Raw genomic sequence first — 19,269 nt, 5'->3', positions numbered from 1 at the left:
TTACCCACTGTGTACCCATCCAGCTCAGTCTGAGCCAAACCAGCCATCCTTAGATGCAAGGGGAAGGGGGAAGAAGGAACAGAAGGAGGCCAAGTGCTCCGATGGCTGTGAAGAGTACACAGGTTTATTTTGTTCCTTCCTAGTGGCCCTGATTGCCAAGGGAAGTCAACAGCCTGAAGATTATTCCTTTAGTCTCTTGGATTACGGCTCCAGGGCAACAGCAGATTCTCTCAGGTGTGATCCAGTGAGTGTCCTTTCACATCTACGTGGTCTTCAGGCCAGTCATCAAGTAACCATCAGGATCTTAGTATTTTTAAATAAATGTCCCACACATTTGAGTCTACAACATCTTCACATATAAACGTACCCCTCTGCATCTCTGCAAATGCATGTGTGCTTATGGTAGTTTCACTGTATTTCTCTTAATATCAAGCCTTATTCTTATTCATGTTGGGATAGTTTACTTTGTAAAAAACAAAATTTGTGTGTGTGTGTGTGTGTGTGTGTGAGAGAGAGAGAGAGAGAGAGAGAGAGAGAGAGAGAGAGAAACTTATTAACTCATGCTATAGCACACATGTAGAAATCAGAGAATAACACACAAAGAGCTTTTTTTTCCCTCTCTCTCTCCACCTTATTTGCTGAGACAGGGTGTCTCCTGTTGCTTTTGCTATAAATTTTTACATGAGTTCAAAGGATTGAATTCTAGTCATCAAGATTGAGATATGAATGCCTTTACCTACTAGGCCATCTCCTTAGCCAAGAATAATTTATTTTTAAGACAGGTAAACATCTACCCTAGCCTCAGTCTGGTAGCAAGAAAGTAGCAGCTAAACCCACCTCCCTGAATGTGGGTGCTTATTAGGCATGAATGCCTTCATTTATAGAACAATCTGGTGAGTCCTTAGCAATCATATGGGAAGGGAAGGCTAATGAGTGGACCTCATATATCTACATGTCTTCCCCCTCGTATGCTGGCCTGTCTATGAGATGTCAGAGGACTAGGGAAGAATTATGAACATTGTGGATACAACTGCTCTCAAGATTGAAGTCTCATATCACAGCCACTAAGAAAAGAAAACAAACACAAAGAATACAAAGAGATCTACTAGTGTTCATTCAAGCTGATACCAGCTTGAGCCTCACTTGTATTTTGGCGCACTTGTGAACCAGAGAATTAGTTTCTGGCTAGTGTCCTCTGTCTCTGGCTCACTTGTCTCCTACTGACACCCTGTTTCTCCCCATTCTCTCAATCCTCAATCTCCTGGCCAATGTTGATATACTCATGGCCACTCATACAGTAGCTGAAGACACATGGTTCTTCTCTGAATAGATCACTTTCCATTTCAAACTCCCCCCAGCTCTATCTGCCTTCATCAGAGATGGAAGGCTGGATGTGTTGGTGAAAGACAATAAGGTCCAAACGGGTTAAGTGACTTCTGAAGTCAACACACTTAACACATATTAAGTGACTACTCTGTTCAAGAAAGCGACCAGGAGAGCTGGAATCTCTGGAATGTGCTGTTATCATTCTGTTTGCTCATGACTATGGGTTCTGTAGAATCTTGGTCATAACTCACTTGTTTGGAGGCCCACATAAGTGTCTCTGACTCCTGTTTTCCCATCTCACGCTGATATAATCTGGTTAATCAGCACAGTTTCTGCTGGAAACATCTGTGCTGCTCTTACCAGTACACTTAAACAAATACGCACTGGGCATCAGCTATGTGCTAGACACTGTGTTAAGTGCAAACAACTTTACAAACAAAACAAGGTAGCTTTGGGAGATGGCTCAGTTGATAAAACACTTGCCATGCAAGTGTAAGGATGAGTTTGGATCCTCAGAACCCACAAAGGTAAAGATGTACACAGAAGCATATGTCTGTAATCACAGTACCTCTAGGTCAAGATGGAAGATGGAAAAAAGGAGAAACTCATGGGTCAGCTAGGCTGGCGTAGGCATCAGTGAACCAGAGATCCTGTCTCAAACAAGGCAGAAGGCAAGGACAATACCTAAGACTGTCTTCTGAACTCTATCTGTAGCACTTATGAGTCTACATGCACACAGGCAAATGTGAACACAAATACATATACATATATATACACATATACATACATACACACAGTCACACATACACAGATGCATACACACATATACACACTCAAACATACATATACATATACAGACTCACACACATATACACATGCATATACACATACACCCACTCACCCACATACATATACACATACATTTACTCACACACATATACACTCACACACATATACATACACAGTCTCTCTCTCACACACACATATATATACTCACACCCACATACATATAGACATACATACACACATATATACACACATACATACACACGTGTATATATACATAGTCACACATACATACATACACAGATACTCATATACACACACATGTGTACATATACACATATATATACTCACACACACACCAGAGAAAAGGAGAGAATTAAAAATGAATAAAAAAAGAAAACTCTTTAACAATATCTTTCCAACACTTAGAATCGACCCTGAGATTCAAATATTTACCAAATTGTCACAAAATTATAGCAGACGAAAGCTCGAGGAGGGTTTTAGGGAAATGAATGTGATACTGAGAGACTAATGAGGTTCTCCTTGGTTTGTGGGACACTGGCATGCACAGCTGGCTCCACTGCTGTTTGAGTATTTCTAAACTTCTCATGATCCTTAGTGTTGACAACAGAGAATGAAATCTTTTGTTTTTGATACCAGTGCTCCTTACCTGTCCCCTGTAAGGATTTCTCAGTTGGCTCCTTCCAGTCTTGTGCCATGTCCCAGTTTACCACCATCAGCGTTTCTCTATTGACTTAAAATGCAGGCCAGTGGCTGTCACACAGATGCCCAGAGTTCTGGAGATGTGGTCACTCCTGTTCATCTCATGCCAGTACCCCCTATACTTCATTGCCATGGCTACACTCAAGTCTCCCTGGATCTTCAGACATTTGACATTGTTACACAAACTGTTCCTTTAGTCTGCAATACCTACATCTTCACTGTTCTTCTGCCCCTTTCTCACATTCACTCACTATCTCAGATGTATTTATTTCTGGGGGCTTTTATGACCACCATAGACTCCCATACAGGAACCCCTAGATGCTGGGTTTTCCCTGATCACCATAGATTCCCACAGAGGCACCCCTACCTGTTGCAGGATTTTTGGTCACACTGTGAAATCCAAGATTGCATTATTTTCTTAAAAAAAATATTTTTGTTGTGGTGTGGCTCAGCCCTTAGCACAGACCTTTAATCCCTCTAGCTGAACGATAGACTTGACCTTAACACACATCTTTAATCCTAAAGAACAAAGGTACTTTATAGATGCAGCACCATGGTTGAAAGTGGTGTCAAAATTAGAGTGACAAAGTAATAAGTCGGAGATTTTACAGGGTACAATCTGCCCAACTCTCACCAGAACAAGGAAGAAAGAAGTAACATAAGGGGGTGGGAGGGCAGACAGAGGAAGGAGAAGAGGCACTTTAACTGAGAGAGTTTTATAGAACAGGTTGAAGAGAGAACTAGACACAGGTGAAGCTAGAACGAGCCAGAGGATGGGAAGGAGCCAGAAGAGCAGAACAGATTTCGAGAGTTAGTCTGAGGCCAAATGGAACAATTCAATCAGAAGGGGAAATAAGCCAGATGGAGTCAGCATGGAAACAAATTTGAGCTAGAACAGCTGAGTTGACCAGTCAGCCAGAGTTCAGGAAGAAAAAGAAAGGGTGAGCTTATTCAGCAGCAAGTTTCAGAAGATGAAACATCCTAGCTTAGATTGTAGAGAAGCTAGAAGCTTCCAGGAGTAGGCCTAGGTTAGCAGACTAAGGCTGTAAGCCTAAAACAATTACATTAGAATAAAAGATACTTTTACGCCCACCCACTCTGTTCTTGACCACCACAGACTCCTACAGAGGTACCCCTGTCAGTGGACATTCTAGCATGTGATTATTTTGTATTAGGTTATTAGGTAATGTCTGTTGCATTCTGTGAGCGCCCAGTTCATGCCAAGCTCTACTATTGTTCCACCAGCACCTAGTGTCATGTGTCCCACCCAGTATGTGCTTAAGAAAAAGAACCAGTTGTCATGAAGACATTGCAGCTGGAAGGAGAACACTAAGACCTCATAATTCAACTTTCTCAGACTACAGGTGTGAAATTGGAAAACTGGATAGGGAGGGTGGTTTATCCCAGATCACACAGAATCTCAGTTTTACATCCTTATCTGTAATGCTGCATTATCTTCCTAAAGATGCCTCGACTTGCATTGTAGTTTTATTATTCTTTGGTGAATGTATACATTGCGTGTGTGTGTGTGTGTGTGTGTGTGTATAAGCTGGAGAATGACACTGACCTCAGGAGTCATCCTGATATCTTTCCAACTTATATCTTGAAACATGATCTCTCATTGAATCCAGAACGTGGATATTTGGCCACCAGGCTGGCTGGCCAGTGAGCTTCAGGCCCCTTCTGTGTTCATGATGCCAGTATTGGCAGTACAGTTGGACATCACCGTGCCCAGCTTTATTGCATGGCTGCTAGGGAACATACTCAAGTCCTCATGCTTGCATACCTCCTGCTTCACTGGCTGAGCCATCTCTCCAGGTTAAGCACATCAGTAAGCAGAGCAGGCTCCTAAATTAATTCTAGCTCATGAAGGCTGGGTCGGACCTGAAAAGTAATTGGTATGTTTCTTCTAGTTGACTTAAGAATTAACTCTCATGTCTAGCGGAGCTGCAGATTCCAGGCCATCAGAACACGCCATGGTCTTTACTCAGGAACCTCTTTTCTATACCAGTTCATTAAATACACAGTAAATAGAGGTCATATTGGGAACGTGATTTCACCCAGTATGACTTTGCCATGATGCACAAGGCTACTGCTTTCCACCAAGGCACCAGGCCATACCCTCTCCCAGACTGCCAGGCAAGTGTTGGCATCTAGCAGGGGGTGAATATTTGATTGGCCTCTGGAGGACCTTTATGCACCTTTGGAGAATGATCAGGACACAGTTCCAAAGTGTCAGGTGTTTTCCTCTCTCTGAATGCACCAATACTTAGTGTCACACTCACTGTGTGTGAGCTTATGTTAGCTTCCAGGTGTGGACAGCGGAGCAAGAGAAAATTGTCCTTAGTAAGTTGCAACCTCCCCTGGGCTCATGCTCTGCTTGGTAGAAGAACCCAAAAGAGAAGGAGGAATTGGAGTGAAGTTAAAAGACCTTGTGAATGGTGAGGAGATAGATTAAAGGGTTCGGGTGTTTGCTAGAAAAGCATGAGGACCTGAATTCAAATCCTCATATTCCCCGTGGGAAGCTGAGTGTTAGCTATATGTGTATCTGTCGCCTCGTCACTGTAGAAACATAGAGACAACCGCAGTACCGGGGCTGCCAGTGTAACTCCAGGTTAAGCAACAGACTCTGCCTGTTGAAATGTGGTGGAAAGGATGAAGCAAGACAAGTCCTCCCTAGGCTCTGAGTATCCAGTAGAGGGGGTATACATACATACCTATGCACAAATACCACACACATATACCATGCACACACTCGTGGGCCTATGGACTCTCTTTCCCCCATTTTGCCTCTTTTTTGTCCACATATGTCTGTGACTAGACACTATAATTAGGCAGTGGTAGTTATGATGGGCACATTCCTACCTCTCTCTGAAAATCTTGCTTTCCTATCCGCCAACATGTGGCCCATAGGTCCTATGTAAAGGAGGACATCTATGAAGCCAGTCCAATGCAAAATCATAAACTTACTAAAAACTATGAATTTTCAGTTTTGTTTGTTTAGTTGTTTTTGTTTTTGGAACTTGACTGTACAGTTCTTTCAAATTTGTAGACGACAGCATCATTTTGCAATGACAAAATGTTACACACACCATTCATTGTAGACTGAACCTAAGGACATCATCTTACAGAGCACCACATGCTATCTAGAGACTGGAAAGACTGTGAGAGGCATAGATACACTGCTTGGCCATGTAGAATTGCATGTCAGTCAAGGAGACAGAAAATTAGCACATATTTTCCTGACACTAAATTTCAGTTATGATAAGTATCCTCTGGAGAACAAATGAGATACATGTAGTGGTTAACATTTAAGTGCTGTGTGCTAGATGCTTAATGACAATAACAACCCAGGAGGCTTTTAGGGATCCAGACACTGTTGTATGTGCTCCTTACAAATGACTCACTTAATTAAAACAACCTGTATAGAGTTGAGTATTGGCCTATTTTATAGACAGGAACACTAGCGTTTTAAAGAGGTTCACTTACCACAGTTTATATAACTGCTGGGCCACAGAGGCAGCAGAAAATCCAGTCAGTCTAACCGTAACCTATGCTCTCTCTGCGCCTGTCAGGTTAGTCCTCGAGGCCATTTTGTAAGCTCAGTAGTTCGCCTTTCTGCTGTAGTCTCGACTTTTCACAGTTTTATTTAGACGAAAGGTATGAAGTGAAAAATTCCAGAGCTAAGCAATTCACACACTTTAAATAGCTCTTGTTATAATGTACTGCTGTAGCAGGGTTCTCACTGGAAAGTCTTCAGGCAGAATAAACACCAGAGTGCAAGGAAATACACTAACACCTGCGATTTTAGGCATCAGGGGGTCTTGAGACACACCCTCTCAAGGAATGGAACTACTATGCTACTTTTCATTTTTGATTTGGGCACTGAAGAGTGTGTGAAAGGTGCCTGTCTGAAATCACACAGCAAGGACCAATAAGTGGAAAATTACCCACCCTGTCACATTCTGTGGTACATGTGAAGGATGCATTCCAGGGCAGTGGCACCTCCATACTGACCCCATCTTTTTTGACCATCCCTCGCTCAGGTGTTTCTCAAGAGTGACCGAGTGGCCCGCATGGTACAGAGTGGGGGCTGCTCAGCCAATGACTCTCGGGAGGTCTTCAAGAAGCACATCGAGAAGAGGGTGCGCAGCCTACCTGAGATTGACGGCCTCAGCAAGGAGACCGTGCTAAGCTCCTGGATGGCTAAGTTTGACGCCATCTACCGTGGTGAGGAGGACCCTAGGAAGCAGCAAGCCCGGATGACAGCCAGTGCCGCTTCTGAGTTGATTCTGAGCAAGGAGCAGCTCTATGAGATGTTCCAGAACATTCTTGGGATCAAGAAGTTTGAGCATCAACTCCTGTATAACGCCTGTCAGGTAAGTACCTCTTTCTTAGGCCTAGAACTATGGACCAATGGAACCCATTATGGCTTTCACGGGCCACTTCTTGTTGGGAAACATTAAAAATCATATTTTATCAGTGTGCTGATGAAAGATTGACTGCTTTGAAGACTAGATTGTAATTGTGGTTTTCTCAGATGGTAAAAGCCACGGTAATATTTATGTGAGCTCATAAGTAGGCTCATGAACCCTAAAACTGGCCTCATTGTGGCTAAGGGGTGAGTAGGCCCTGTGATCATGGTGTGGCCTTGGTGTGTAAAACCAGCAAACAATCAACAGTATGACTTTATTAGGAAGACAGTTCTGTCTTAAAGTGGATAGTGAATGCAAGGTTAGGTCTCTCGCTAAGAACAGAGCAAGACACAACAGCTGGGGTTTCCAGAGTGATTAACAAAGAAATCCTGTTTGAGTTGAATCAGAGCCTGATTCTCTTACATCATGAATCTCTGAGAGCATCAGAATTAGAGATGGGCCTTAGGTATACTTGGTCCCACCTCCAAATAGACCTCAATTTTCCTGGGTAAAGCCTTAGACAGCAAGTTATTGGGGTAATATGATTTTCTATTTCCCCATCTGCTGTCCATTCACTCAACAAATATTCATTGAGTTCACTTTGCAAGGCTTTGAGCTATTTTGTGTGTGACACTTGAGCACACACTTAAGATGTACCTTCTGGCTCCATCCCTAGAGAGATTCAACCTGGGTCGAGCCCAGGAATTTTAGTGTCAAGCAAGGACATCCCTTTCTGGTAACTATGTTGTCCGTTCTCCCCAGGCTCTGTCAGAATCCCTTAACCTTGCTCTAATTCCCCTGGATCTAGTCCAGACCCTGTAGCTGTTTGAACAGAGACACTGAAATAGATTAGCCAAGAGTGACCCTTGTTCAAACTCACAGAGACTAAGGGAAACTCTCTTCTAGACTCTGACTAGCTTTCAGGCCTTGGGGGTTTGTGACCCTTCCCATGATGCTTTGAAATTATAATGAGCTAAATGTTGATTGAAACTGATGAGGGTTCACTTTATCCACTGACTGAACCTTGTGAGGGTGTGCACTTTATCCAGTAGGAGTCAAAGAACACATCCCTCTGTAAAAGTTTAGCTAGTTCTATGTTGAAAATGGCAGAAGGATGGAAGAAATGAAGAGCTGTTGGTCCTTATCTTTAGAGGGAAGCATTGGGCTAGTTTTTAAATTCTTCGATTTGAGATTTTTCTATGCTTTTAAACTTTTCGTACTAAGCACCATGTATTTATTTTATAGATTAAACAAATAGCAAAAGTTCTCAGCAAATAAATAGTGAAAAAACAGAGGAGAGAAAACGACCATTTGCGCCACTTTCTAGATTTTTGCTGTTAGGATTGTGTTGTGTTTTCATGCCATTGGCATTTACACAGTTTGCTTGTATGATAATTTGATATGTCTTACTGTAGCCTACTGAAACTCACTTGCTTTCTTAGCTCATCTTTTCCTTAAGGAGTAATGCTTGTGAAATTCCAATCTTGACATACTAGGGGCTTTTCTTCTGTTTTGTTTTGGCTTTGTTGTGTTTTCTTTTAAATATTACTTTAAATACACACGTTAATGTGAAATGGAGCTATTCAAAATAGAAACTTGTCGTCACTATTTCTTCTTAGCTCATTTACAAGACTGAGGATGTACATGATCAGCCAAAACAGCCAGTGCTTTGACATAATGAAAGTTGGGGGCTGTCTCTAATGCCACCCCTAAAATACTGCCACACTGACCAGAGCAGCTTTCTTCTAATGTGTGCCTAAGTTGCCTGCAAAGAAGACAGAGCTTATATTCTTTCCTCCTGCTGCCTGATAGAGTGCATGTGCACGGGCCAGAGAGGATGCTGGACTTTGCCAATCCCTGTTTGTTACTAGGAGTCACAGATGAGAGATTCTAATCCTCTTTCTCAGAGTGCACTCCATCTTACAGGATGCTGCCAAAACACAGGAATGAGGACATGGACACATAATCAAGTTTCTTTTATCCTGACCCACTGATGGTTTTTGTTGTTTAGTGTTACATATTCTATGCCTTTGTGTTCTTACAAGACAAACAATGCCCAACTGCTTCCAAAGCACAAAGTATACATGGCTTTTTCTTCATAGGCACAACACATGCTGGAGTGTATTGCAGGGGGGCCTAATCTGTTTTGGGGGAGCTGTTTTCTGCAAGTTTGAGTGATGTACCTTCCTCAGAAGCTCAGTGACTGCGAGTTTCCTCTCAAAGGAGAGAAGAAATTTTTGAAAAAAAAGAACAATTATATCAGTTCTGAATCAGTTGTCTCTTGTAACATGAGCTGTCTATCAAAACACACAAAGAGCAAGGAGCCTTCAAAATCATCTCTACTTGTGTATGAAAGTGTCTAATGGTTCATTATGTTTAAGAATGTGTGAATTGACCTCAGGAAAATATGCTCAGAGCCCACCTAATATTCCCTGTAACACAACTGACAACCCATTTTGACGGCAGCACTGTTTCCAGTTTTCAGAATTCTGGGGAGGCAGTCATCTAATTGTTTGAGTTGGACTCCAATGCTAACTAGCAAACCCAAGGCGATCTTTCTGAGAGGCATTGTTTCATGGGATAAGAGAGTCAAAGACCATTCCACTCCCCCTCTTCATGAAATCCGAGGCTGCTGGGGGTTGTATTGACTCAGTACTGAAGGTATTGGGAAAATACAGCCTCTCTCCCCTTCTTCTCATTTGTTGTCAGTTTGATGCCCAGTCGATCAGTCACTTACTGCTGCCTACATTGTGTTTAACATCACAAGTTATCCTTAGTCACATCATTTGAAAGGGTGTGACCATTTCTCTTGAAAAGCACACTGCAGGGTCTGAGAAGATGGTTCCATCGGCACGGTGCTTCCTATGGAAGCATGCAAACTAATCCCACATCAATGTAAAGCAATGCAGAATGGTATGCCTTCATAACCCCTGCACTGGGCAGGTAGAGACAAGAGGATCCTTAGAGCTCACTGGCAGGCAAATCTATCCTAATTATCAATTCTCAAATCCCAGTGAGAACCCTTGTCTCAAACAACAAGGTAGGTTTGAGAAAGACCAAATTTGACCTCTGACCTCCCAGAGCCATATAGACACACACTCACACAAACATGCACCCAAAACACTCATGTTCACATGCATTTGTACATGTGCATTCTCCCTTTCCCTCTCCTTCCCCAACCTTCCTCTCCCCCCACCATCTCTCTGTCTCTCTGTCTCTCTCTGTCTTGTTCTCTGTCTGTCTCTGTCTGTCTCTCTGTCTCTTGGTCTCTCTGACTCTCTCTCTCTCTCTTTCTCTCTCTCTCTCTCTCTCTCTCTCTCTCTCTCTCTCTCTCTCTCTCTCTCTCTCTCTCTCTCTCTCTCTCCCACATACATATACCAAAATGAAAACCACCACAGAGTTATGTATTCGAAAAAAGTAAGGATGCACTCTTATAAGTCAGCTAATGTTGGAAAGATATGGATGAAGAAAGATGTTTCTTTTGGCTTTAATTCTGATCTTTGAAAAATGCCATACTGATCATATGTTAACAGCAGAGCCTTCAACAGCAACATACCTCTGGCCTTTCCAGAGTCACAATCTGTACCTAAGGGGCAGTGACAATAAAATGCATGCCTCCATTGTCAAGAGATGGCATTGGTCATCTGTAAATTTCTAGTATTTTTCGATAAATCTGGAATACCTGTATAGAGACAATCTATAGATACCTTTACATCTCTGCTACTGAGTTCAGTAGAGAATTCTAATAGAGAAATCTATAGATACCTTTAAATTCCTAATACTGAGTTCTTCGTCAGTATATAATTCTGACTCTCAACATTTCCTTTCCTTTCCATCAGACCATCATGCTTTTGATGATGTACTTTATCTTATTACTGTCTGACTTCGATTGGATTAACTCTTGGCAGCTTTTCACATAGTTTATTAGACTCTGAAGACAAACCTGAGACTACCAGGCCTTCAGCTGTGACCCAGATTGGTGGGCTGCATCATGCCTCATTACAGAGCCCTTAATTTCCACCTAACCTCGTAGCTTTTTCCTAGGTCACGAGTTTCCTAACATTGAATTGGCTGAAATGTTGCTTCTTAGTGCTGATTCTGTTTCTTAGTCACTACTTTTAGTCCCACAACAACAAGAAAGTTTGTTGTATATAATGGTTTTATAATAAATAACTGTTGAGATATTCTGAAATTGTGGATTAGGCAGCTGTAATGTCTACTAAGGTCATTTAGAAACATACCTCTATTATTTATTCTCAAAGCATCTGATATGATCTCAGTATCATCTGTAGTGGTCTGGGAATAATAATACTAGACTCTTGAATTGCCCCAGAATGACCCGTGTCATAACTTCAGATAGTCTTCTGTGCCCACCCCATCCATCCTCATGACTTTATAAATGTCATTGTGCTTGGATATTAAATATTTGTGTTCTGTTGTTACATAAAATTGCCCACAGATTTAGCAAGTTCAAAGAATATTTATGTGTTATCACCCACTACTAAAATTCAAATTTTCTTTTTCAGTCAGAAATTGAGGCACCTTTCCTCAGATTCTCTTTTTAGGATTTCATAAGACAAGAATGAAGGCATCAGACAGATGTTCTCATCTGGAGGTTCTGCTGGAAGGAATCTACCTCTGAGTGTCTTCATATTGGCAACAGGACTGATGTCTCAGAATGGTCAACAGAGAGATAGATGCTTTGCTATTCCTGACCTCTGGGATTCAAACTGTCTTTTAACAGGGATTAAGTCAGTTAGCAAGATAAATATCCTTTAAATTCAAGTGATAAAGACTTTAATATCTGAAAATAAAAGCTACATTCTTGCCATGGAACATTGACTAGAAGCAAGTTGTCAGGTCTGTCTGTGGTGGTGGGAGAGACTACCACAAGACCTTTGTCATTCTTGGTCATCCTGTGGTTGTTGCCAGTTGCTCCTATGACTAGTTCCTCCTCCTTGGTGTGCAATTTAAAGGAAGCTCTCCCAGACCAGCCTGATAAGATTGGTTTAAGCGTCTTTTTGTTTGCTTTTTGAAACAGAGCCCCTCTGAGCATTATAGCACTCAATTCGGTTCAGTTGCCTTCTGTCAGCTCACTCTCTCGTCTGTTTATGTGTCTGTTCCTTTCCTTTCTCCAAAGACATGATTATGCAGCCCTAAGTAGACAGCTTTGTAAAAATAGGTACACAATTCAAACATGTACAGAAGATAAATCATGAAGAAATTTATTTTAGAGCAATTTTCTGTGAAGCATTTTACCACTTATCATTGATGAATGAAAATTGCAGGCTGAGGGGGTAGGTATATTTTTACCCAAAACATTAAATCTTGGCTCAATTCTTGATACTCCTAGACAAAGCATCATCAACACTTATCAGAACTGGTCAATATTTTGATTTATAATCACCAATGCTGAGCACACCGCTTTGCATAAATATGCATAAAAATGTCCAAAATATGTTTGGGGCTATTTCAGAGAGCTAGGAGGTCTGTCCTACCCTGAGCCAAATTCACTTCATAGGTTTTAAGATACGAAAGTCAGTGACACAGACTGGTTTTGAAAATCAAACACGATAACATGATAAGAACCAAAGAGGAGAGGTGGCAATCAAAAACAGCATGCAAGCTTTGCTTTCTGTAATTAAACCATGATGTTCCTGTAGTGATCAGAAAACTTTGTATGTGAGAGCACTGTAGTTTGTAAGAGTCCTGAACTATAGACGACATATTTCAGGCAGCGTTGTTAGCACTGCATGACATGATGGTGTGTTTGGCACAAAGTTGACCTCATCACATATTAAGAATGAAGGCTACATGTAAGACACATGATACAATAAGCAGGCGCTTCCATAAACCCCTTGGATGGTCACACATTCGTTTTTAACTAAATATTTGGCTTCTGTGTTTAGAATCTTTTACTCTTGTTAAACCACTGTTCTGTATATTCAGCTACAAATTCTTATATGGTGTCATGGCTCATACTTTGAGAAGCTAAGACATGCTCTAGGTGATCTGAGATCAAGAGCTATACATTTTACACTTGTCACTGTGGAGACAACATCTGACTATGGAGCCAGTGCCCGACTCAAGTAAATGCTCAGTTAGTTCCAACAGACTCCTAAGTGTGGGGGCCCCGTGGGCTTCAACATCTGTGTGATGACACCGGGTATGTGTTTGCTGACTTCTTCCTGGTTAGACAAAGAGCAGTAGTGGACGATCTGGGATGGTTGATCTCAGTTGCCAGCCTCATGGAATCTAGAATCCCTTGGAAGAGAAGCCTCTGGAAGACCTCAGGAGAACTATCTTTTTTAGCTTAACTAAGATAAAAATGTCTGCACACTGCCGATTTTGGTTAGGATACTGGGTTATATGAACAGGAGAAAACAAAATAAAATAGCATCATTTCTTTCTCTTGCTGGCTGAGAATGAAATGGGACCATTACTTATGGTTACTCCAGGCCCCTGCTGCCCTGGCTTCCCTGCCGTGATAAACCTCAGACTGTCGGTCAGCATAGAGCTTTTCTTTTTAAATTGTGTTTGTCAGGATATTTTATCACAGTGGCAGAAAAGTTAAACACATTTCATATCAGTTGACACAGAGATAAAACTCTATATCAACAAGCAACTAATAAAAAAAAAGTTTCTCTCGGTGTACAGATCGGGAGGAGTAAGCATTCATAATGGCAGGAAGGCTCAGCGACAGAACCAGAAATCTGAGAGATCATATCCTCAGCACACAAACCAGAGAATAAAATGGAAGTGGGGTGAGGCCATGAACCCTCAACACCTGCCTTTAGTGAGTCACTTCCTTCAGCAATTCATACTCCCCAAAACAATCCTTTTTATTAGGGACCAAATATTCAAATTCATGAAGCTATGGGACAAGTTCTCATTCAAAACATTACAAACGAGTTGTATGTGACGTCAATCCACCTGCCAGTGTGGTTTATTAGCATGATATTAACAAACGGGCCACAGGGATCTAGGAATGAACTTCCCCTCTGGTCACATGTCACCTGCCCCTCTCATTCCATGGCTGATGAAAGAGAGACAGAAATGAAGTCCTGTCTTTCTGCAGCCACTCCCGGCCTCTAACAGTTACGGTCTTTGATGGACTTTGGGGTTCGTTTACCACATATGCTTAAGTTTTGGCCAAAAGTACTTAAAGGACTCAAGCTGCTTCATATGAGGGAATTCTACTCAGTTTGTGGAGACAAAGGTCAAGGCATTGCAGATGTGAAGACCGATAGCAACATCTGACTTTCAAGAGCACATCGTGGTTTTTCATATTCCTTCCTTGATTGTCCCTAGAATACACAGTCAAATACTGTTATTGTACCTGCTGTTTCCAAGAGACTAATAGCAGTAGAATGTGGAAATTGGGACTCAGTAGGTACCCTGCCAGGAATCAGCAAGAAACTGAGTGTTTTCCCTGCAGCCTTCCAGACTGCCACAGACAGCCCACCACTCCCATCTCTCTGTGTCCAAAATGGAATCCTAAGTGTGCACGGAAAACAGAACTGTAATCAGAAGTGTTAAGGCAGCATAGAAAAGACACAGTGATGGCTTCTTACTTTTGCCAAGATGATGGAGCCTCTTACATCCCCCCCCCACCCCCACACAATCCTGCAAATGAAGACTCGTTGTCTGCCTTCTGACACGTCTCGCTAGGCCAGACTCCCTACAGTCGTTTCTGCCTCCATAATGACTGGGAACTGAGATTTTTAGAAGCCTGGTCAACAGAGTTTAATATACTGATTGCACTTTCTGGTTCAGTCTTTTTCTTTAAACCCTTTTTGAACTCACAATAAAATTGATTATTTTTATTTTTTTTCTAGAAGGTGATTAATTCTACATTAGTCATTTAGTCTGTGGGAACATTAGTCCAGTCTGTAGAGACTCTGTGATCTGCCTGCTTCCCTAACCCCAGTTTGAACAGCCTGGGCCTCAATACAAGACATGTGAAATTAAAGGCACCTGGCCCACAGGCTAGAACCAAGCCAACCCAGCCCACAGCTTGAATTGGATGCTCATCTCTACTCCAGATGAGCAGAGCCCTAGCCAACTTACAAACTCATGGACATGGTAACAAACACACTTTTATACAGCCACTGAATTCCAGGTAGTTTCCTATCCAGCATTATTGTGGCAAGAATGAACATTAAAAGCATGTAAGCATGTGTGCACTGTGGGCAGCAGAATTCTGAGATGTAGCTATAACCATAATGGGGTTCTACTTCATTACTGACCTCTCTTCACTACAGTAACTGCCTTTTCCCAGAATTCTTCTTATTCCTCACTCCCCTGTATTTACCTTAAGTGTCAATCTGTAAACTGTGTTTGTGTTTGCTTCCACAGCCATGACTCATGTGTTAATGTTAAAGGCTGTTCTCTATGGCACTGGAATAAAGAACACAGGTTTCAGGATTTGAAGATTTGAGAATGGAAGATTGCTGTATTTTCTTGACATCCAAGAGTGAGCATAAAGTCTGCTTAGATTAGGGAACTTGACATATAACCTGAAATGTGGATTCTTTATTTATCAGAGGCAACCAGCAAAGCTCATCAGCAACCCTTTCCTCTATAGGGATCTTTTTACTTTGCTATTGTATATATGTTCCTAACTAATGACTAACTACTGTTAGCCAGCTCTTTATAATAAACTAATCTCAATAGCTTGGTATCTTAAAACACAGTGTGTTTGCTACAGCTCACAGATCTTAAGTAATCTGGCTGGTTCTTCTGGTCCCTACCATGCTCTCATGTCTTTCTTTGTTTGGGGGGTTTTGTGGAAATTTTTCTCTATTTGGGGATCAAATATTGATCCATGGTATGACCTAGCATGACTTCGGTGTAGGGAGTCCACATGCTGGATTCCGTCACTTGGACACTGAACAGGTTCCTAAATGAAAGAGTAGACAAGTCCAGGGCCTCTTGAGGTTTCACTCAAAACTGTCAGTGTCACTCCACCATGTCCTGTTGGTATAGAAAATGGCAGAGATAGCCAAGCTTCAAAATTTTGCAAAGCAAGTTTCTTCCCTTGACTGGAAGAGCTGTAAATCTATATTGCATATGGATAGGAGCAGAAGAAGAAATGGTCGCCACTTTGGAACCTGCCATAATTCCTCAGGCCATGAGAGTTGTTAACATCCCTGAGTGTACAGTTGTCACCAAGGCACTGGTTTCAGGACACCAAGCAGTTATAAAACCATGCAGATGCTCAAGCCTCTCATGTAAAAATGGCCTAGTATTTATATGTAACCCATGTATATTCTTCAGTATACTTTGAATCACCCCCAGATCATGTATGATAGCTCATGGTACATAAATGTTATAAAAGCTGTTGTTGGACTGTTTTGTTAGGAAATGCTTCCAAGGTCAATGGTTTTCTTAATGCAGGTATTTTGTTCTAACATTTCCGTTCTGTCTGTGGTTGACTGAATCCATAGGCATAAACATGTAGTTATAGGGGACCAACCATGTATTTATGTATAATCAACTATTTCACCTACTTATGCTAGCAAGCAAGTAATATTTTAGAAAACAATCTTTTTACTGCTCCAAAACAAATGCTAACAAGTGAGGAACAACCCTATAAATGACAATTAGGGTTTGTCAGCCACTCTACTTTCCTGAAAAAAAAATGAATTTTTTTTTACATTTTTTTAATTAGATACTTTGTATTTACATTTGAGATGTTATCCCTTTACCCTGCCTGGGTCCCATGCCCCTCCTCTTCCATTTGCCTTCACAAAGGTGCACTCCCGCCTGATCCCCCTCTCCACCCCATTGCCTTGTCATTCCTTTACATTGGGAAAATGTGCCCTCTCTGGAGCAAAAACCTCTTCTCACATTGATACCAGACACTGCTGTCTTCAGCTACATACACATTGGATCAATAGGTCTCTCAAAGTGCACACAAAGGTTGCTGTTTTACTCCATGAAGTTTTGGAGGGTTTGGTTGGTTGATAATGTTGTTATCTTCCCATGAGGTTGCAACGCCTTTCAGCTCCTTAGGTCCTTTCCTTAGCCACCTCATTGGGATCCCTGAGTTCAGACCAATGGTTTGCTGCAAGCATGCTCAGCTGTATCTATATGATTCTAGCCTAGTCCCTGAGGGGGCATTTCTGTCTGGTTCCTGCCAGTAAGTACTTTTTGGGATCAGCTGTAGTGCTTGGATTTGGTGACTGCATATGTGGTGGATCCCCAGGTAAGGAGCCTTCTGAGTTATCTTTTCTTCAATCCCTGCTTCTCTATTTGACCTTGCATTTTCTCCCATGAGAGTTTTGTTCTATTCCAAGAAGGACTGAGGCATCCCCATTTTGGACTTTCTTCTTCTTGAGCTTCATAATGTCTGTGAATTGTTTCTTGGGTATTGGGTATTCAGAGCTTTCTGAGGCTACTATCTGCTTATCAGTGAGTGCATACCATGTGTGTTCTTTTGTGACTGGATTACCTCATGCAAGAGGTAACCCTCTAGTTCCAGCCATCTGCCTACGAATTTTATGAATTCATTGTTTTTAATAGCTGAGTAATACTCCATTGTGTAAATGTATCATACTTTCTGTATCCATTCATCTGTTGATGGACATCTGGGTTCTTTTCAGCTTCTGGTTATTATAAAAAAAAAAAAAAAAAAAAGGCTGCTATAAACATGGTGGAGCATGTGTCCTTGTTATATGTTGGAGCATCTTTGTGGTATATGCCCAGGAGTAAAATAGCTGGGTTTTCAGGTAGTACTATGTCCAATTTTTTGAGGAACCACCAGACTGATTTCGAGAGTCGTGGTACCAGCTTACAACCCCACCAACAGTGGAGGAGTGTTCCTCTTTCTCCACATCCACACCAGCATCTCCTTTTACCTGAGTTTTTGATCTTAGCCATTCTAACTGGTGTGAGGTAGGATCTCAGGGTTATTTGATTTGCATTTCCCTGATGACTAGGAATGTTGAACATTCCTTTGGGTTCTTCTCAGCCATTCAATATTCCTTAGCTGAGAATTTTTTGTTTAGCTCTGTACCCCATTTTTAATAGGATTATTTGATTCTCTGTAGTCTAGCTTCCTGAGTTCCTTGTGTATATTGAATACTAGTCCTCTATCAGATGTAGAATTGGTAAAAAAATCCTTTCCCAATCTTATGAGGTCCCATTTGTCAATTGGTGATCTTAGAGCATAAGCCATTGGTGTTCTGTTCATAAATTTCTCCCCATGCCTATGTGTTCTAAGCTCTTCCCCACTTTCTTTTCTAATAGTTTTAGTGTACCTTATTTTATGTGGAGATCTTTGATCCACTTGGACTTGAGCTTTGTACAAGAAGATAGGAAATCGATTTGCATTCATCTGCATGCTAACTGCCTGTTGAACCAGCACCATTTGTTGAAAAGGTTGTCCTTTTTCCATTGAATGTTTTTAGCTCCTTTGTAAAGGATAAAGTGACCATAGGTGTATGGGTTTATTACTGGGTCTCAATTCTTTTTCATTGATCTACCTGCCTGTCTCTGTACCAATACCATCCAGTTTATATAACAATTGCTTTGTAATATAGCTTGATATCAGAAATGATGATTTCCCCAAAAGTGTTTTTATTCTTGAGAATAGATTTTGCTATTCTAAGTTTATTGATATTCCAGATAAATTTGCAAATTGCTTTTTCCAACACTATGAAGAATTGAGTTGGAATTTTGATGGGGATTGCATTGAATCTGTAGATTGCTTTTGGCAAGATGGCCATTTTTACAATGTTGATCCTTCCAATCCATGAGCATGGGAGATCTTTCCATCTTCTGAGACCTTCCTCAATTTCCTTCTTCAGAGATTTGAAGTTCTTATCATACAGGTTATTCACTTTCTTGGTTAGGTTCACCTCAAGGTATTTTATAGTCTTTGTGACTATTGTGAAAAATGTCAATTCCCTAATTTCTTTCTCAGTCTGTTTGTCCATTGAGTAGAGGAAAGTGGTTGATTTGTTTGATTAAAGAATTGGAAATTCTTTAATGCAGAGGTTCTTTATGTTTTTTT

General features: G+C 41.3%; 1 protein-coding gene across 16 annotated transcripts in view; it reads left to right on the top strand.

Moving 5' to 3' along the window:
- The window catches only part of CADPS (calcium dependent secretion activator), a 431,306-nt gene that overhangs the window by 108,717 nt on the left and 303,320 nt on the right, over positions 1-19,269 (top strand). For all 16 annotated transcript variants that reach the window (XM_080926838.1, XM_080926837.1, XM_080926846.1 and 13 more), the window contains exon 3: positions 6,882-7,214. In XM_080926838.1, the coding sequence (XP_080782964.1) occupies positions 6,882-7,214 (333 nt within the window). The remainder of the gene's footprint in view (positions 1-6,881; positions 7,215-19,269) is intronic.

This window comes from Micromys minutus (assembly GCF_963924665.1).
Source record: "Micromys minutus genome assembly, chromosome: 12".
Lineage (NCBI taxonomy): Eukaryota > Metazoa > Chordata > Mammalia > Rodentia > Muridae > Micromys > Micromys minutus.
This window is presented reverse-complemented; position numbering and strand designations above follow the sequence as displayed.